Here is a 4,333-nt window from a genome sequence, read left to right on the forward strand (position 1 = left end):
TAATATAAATTTAAAGCATAAATTATAAAGTGTTATTCAAGTTATTGGTGTTATTAGCTGCCATCAAGCACCTTTTATTCCACACCTGCTCTTGGTGGTGCTACTGATACGTTTGTACGACGATTATTCGACACATACTCCATAATTCCTCTTAGCAATGCAGCTGATGCGTTTGGGCAACTTTAATTCCACTCTTATTCTACACTCGCTCTCAGCAATGCTGCTGATACGTTTGCGCAACACTCATTCCACACTTATTCCACTTTTATTCCACACTTTCTCGCAGCAATGCTGCGCAACATTTATTCCACAGTTATTCTACACTTGCTCTCAGCAATGCTGCAAATTCGTTTGTATAACACTGTCTTCCACTGTTATTCCACTTCTATTCTGCATTTGCTCTCAGCAATACTGCTGATACGTTTGCGCAACGCTCATTCCACACTTATTCCACTATTATTCCACACTTGATCTCCGTAATGCTGCTGATACGTTTGCGCAATGCTTATTCCACTCTTATTCCCCTTTTACTCCACAATTGCTCTTGACTGACACGTTTGCACAACGTCTATTCGACATGCATTTTCATGGTAGCTTTTAAGCAACCATTATTCCACACCTGCTCTTGGCCGTACTGCCGATACGTTTGCATAACGTTTATTCGACTCTTATTCTGCACTTATATAACAACGTATAGATGTTGATTAGAAGCTAGAAAAAATATAGAATATGACGTTTAAACAACAGCCAATTCAGCAAATTCGCTTATTCAGCACCGAATGCTACCACACAACTCTTATTCCACACCTGCTTGTTTAGGTGCTGCCGTTTTGTTCCTTGGGGTGGGAAAGAAAATGGAATGAGTGGAACTTATAAGAAGGAAGATGTATCAATTCGAGTAATCGGACGCAGGCTCAGTAGTTCGGACAAAGCGGAAAGAAACTATTTGAAGGGTACATAAAACTATAGCCTGTAATCAAACGAACGTCGAAAAAATCGAAGTTGTCAACAAAGGTTAAGTGATCCATTGTGAATTTGGCTTCAAATTCCACCATTCACTATCTGTTCTTGAACATTGTTGACAGTTGATACACTGCTTGTTGTTAAACCGATGTTGTTGACAGGTAAATTACAAGATGTTCACTGCTTAACCATTCATTTTTGACTCCGCCCATTCTGCCGAGAAGAATCGATAACAAGAGCATGTTGCATCATTTTGAACGAGCAGTTGTCATTCGGCCGTCCCACCTTGATTCAAAATGTTGAACGCGCGGTCCGAACCGTCGTTCCCGATGATGCGAACCACTGTCGCGCTGTGTAAATGGGTAGGTCTCTGGGATGAAACAAAGCGTAACCGACCCGGGTGGCCGGCGTTAGTACTAGTTGCGTCGCTTATTCTGTGGTACATCGTTCCCAGTATGATTTTCATGATACGCCAAGAAAAAGTTCTTCTAGTCCAGCTGAAACCCACCCTGGAGCTGTTCGCCATGATCATCTTTGTGTTTCGCTTATTGACACATATCGTTTATCTGGATAAGTTGCAGAGTTGTTATCACGGAATTCGTGGTGTTCTAAGTGAATTCGTCGATAGTTCGTTTGAAGATGTGAGAAAAATTCTGGCACATTTGCAGTTGTCATCCGAAAGGCTTGTGAAATATTATACTTGTGGTGTACTGCTTCAAGCGTCAATCTACGGATGGGTTCCAGCCGTTATTACTATCTTCAGATACGCATTTGGGTTGGAAATTATCGCATTTCCATCAACAGTGCTGGAAGCAGAGTAAGTAGCTGAAGAGACTATACTAAGCAACAGTTCTTTAAAGGTACAATCCAATAGTTTTGTTTTCTTCGATCAGAAGTCTAGCTTTTGGATATGGCTTCCGGTGATGATCACTTCGCTGGCGGTCCAATATTTGATGCTTGTCATCATATCAACGAACGAGTGTCTACTGTGGAACCAACTGCATCACGTGTCCTGTACGTTTAAACTTATCGCGGCCGAGATTAGAATGCTTGACCACTGGAAGGATGCGGTCGGTTTTCGGCTGAAACTTGCCAGCATTGTGTCGCACCACGAGTCCTGTTATGGGTACGTAGAGTCGGACATTGTTTGAATCTCTTGACAATTCCAGTAAGTAAGGGGTTCTACTAGTTTTCTAGTGAAAGTATTTAGTCATAATAACTTTAGGTTTATTGATTTTTAGAAGTGCCCGACTACTTGAAAGCAGCCTCCGTCCGGTGATGGCAATTCTATACTGCTCCTGCGTCTTTCAAACCTGCTACATCATGTTTGTCGTCAGTATTGTACGTCTGGAGATACTGATTTAATAAATAAATAATAAATTAATTGTTTTTTTAAGGTGAAAGATTACATTCTGATTGGGTCCATGATATTCGTGCTGAACTATACTGTGTTTGTAATATTCACGTTTTCAATGTTGGGAACGGAACTAATGGATGCTGTAATATAATAAGTCACAAGATTTATCATTATCTATACAGTTTAATCTCTTCACAGAGTTCCGCTGTATCCGATGCCATTTACAACTCGCACTGGTACAAACGATCTTACCAGGATCAGCGACTGCTTCTATTTATGTTAAGCAGATCTCAAAAGGCGGTTTTTATTAGTGCCGCAAAATTTTTTCCCATCACCCGAGCAACGTTTGGTGGGGTAAGTAAAATCCTGTCACCTTCTTTAGCCATGTTTATACTGAATGGTGCATACCTACTTCCGCAACAGGCTATGAAATCCGCCTTTTCGTTTTTCACCGTAATGCAACAATTTTACAGAGACGATTGAAAAGACAGGACAGCAGGTGTTTCCGGTCCGGTTCGATTCACATAAATGTCTGTTTTAATTCTCACCAGTCTATTTATTCTATGTGATGATTAATTGAAGAATCCACCCATTCCCGTTAGTGCAGCACGAAGATACATAAATATTTTATAACCAAGGACCGCTCTTGTCGCCCACAATAGAAACATACACAAAAATAGCAATGTAAAATATTCTGGATGATAGGCAGAAAATAAATTGATGGAAAACTTGCAATATTTTTACATTGTTTGATCCGATTTTTTAAAAACTAAATACAACACATTATTCAACCGCAGATGATTTGCCATGTATACATTTGTGAAAAGCTAATTTATTATTACTTTGGACATACCACTCGCTAGTTTCATTTTAATTAAACCTTAACAAGTCTGGTTCAACAACTACGATTGAAAATAGTAAAAAATTACTTATCCAGCTAAATTGTCACATTTCAATACTTTGAAATTACACAACTAACAAATTATTTATACCTAATTCTTCAAACCAATTTTTGAATAAAAATCTGAATTTATCACCAGGAATCACCATCACCACTTAAAAATGACTGAATGAATTGAACAAAGTCGAGCCACCGTACTTGCTTTGTCACAATCCGTGAAAAGGGAACTAAACGGTGTGCAACTAACACTTTACCTGTTTCCCGCTATGTATCGGAAAATCAGTAAACATGTCAGCGATTGACACTTTTTGCACGTGCTGGCAATCATTTTTAGCTCCATGGAGAGCACGTGCAACCAACCAATTATTATAGTGTCAAAACGTAATGCCATTTTGATACGCCCTATGAAGACATTAGCGTGTCCAGGGCCTGGCTAGGGCGCACGTGCCCCATTTTCTCTGTAAAATTTGAAGTAAAACAAAATATTTTCTATAACCCAGAAGCTAAACTTCAATTCTTCAATTTCAAGCCCAATTTGTGCACCGAATTCAAGTCCAATATTAAATCTAGTTTCCAGTCCAAATCCAGAAACCCAATCTCAAGTACAATTTCAATTCCTACTTTAAATTCATTTTCAAGTCTAATTTCAGGATCATTCATCTGACTTCAATTTTAATTTCAACTTTGATTTTAGGTCCAACTCCAAGTCGGTATAATTTCAAAACCGATTTCAAATCCAATTTCCAGCATAGTTTCAAGTCCAATTTAAAACTAATTTACTTCCATTTTTGAGTCCTATTTTAAGTTGAGTGAGGGTGAAATACTCCAATAAAAGTCGGAAAACTATATTCTGTCACATGGAAATTTTTGAAAATACAGTGATGTTCCGATTTTATTAGCTCCCGATTTTGTCTACGCCCGATTTTATCAGCTTTTAATACCGATTTTGTCAGCCTATAAATTTTGTTTAAGTTTTGTGCTTTCAAATATAATTTATATAACTTTTCAGCCTGCTTGAAACTATTTTGATTCTCTGGGGAAAGTTTTTCAAAAAAATGATGCTTTCTTGTGAGTAATTCGGGGTCAAAATTAGGGTATTTTTATAGTAAATG

General features: G+C 38.3%; 1 protein-coding gene across 1 annotated transcript; it reads left to right on the top strand.

Annotated features, from left to right (window-relative positions):
* Positions 1-1,259: 1,259 nt before the first annotated feature.
* LOC128745444 (uncharacterized) lies at positions 1,260-2,803 on the top strand. Its single transcript, XM_053842519.1, has 6 exons — positions 1,260-1,780; positions 1,838-2,089; positions 2,205-2,304; positions 2,361-2,462; positions 2,519-2,674; positions 2,744-2,803. Exons 1-6 carry the CDS (start codon positions 1,260-1,262, stop codon positions 2,801-2,803), a joined length of 1,191 nt encoding a protein of 396 aa, XP_053698494.1.
* Positions 2,804-4,333: the final 1,530 nt, after the last annotated feature.

Source organism: Sabethes cyaneus, chromosome 1 (assembly GCF_943734655.1).
Source record: "Sabethes cyaneus chromosome 1, idSabCyanKW18_F2, whole genome shotgun sequence".
Classification (NCBI taxonomy): domain Eukaryota; kingdom Metazoa; phylum Arthropoda; class Insecta; order Diptera; family Culicidae; genus Sabethes; species Sabethes cyaneus.

What these genes read in the sequence shown, in the direction of transcription:
- LOC128745444 (XM_053842519.1), top strand. Translation starts at nt 1,260, where the DNA reads ATGTTGAACGCGCGGTCCGAACCGTCGTTCCCGATGATGCGAACCACT. An exon ending in TCAACAGTGCTGGAAGCAGA is followed by an intron (nt 1,781 to 1,837) that starts GTAAGTAGCTGA and finishes ACAATCCAATAG; the next exon opens with TTTTGTTTTCTTCGATCAGA. An exon ending in CCCGAGCAACGTTTGGTGGG is followed by an intron (nt 2,675 to 2,743) that starts GTAAGTAAAATC and finishes CTTCCGCAACAG; the next exon opens with GCTATGAAATCCGCCTTTTC.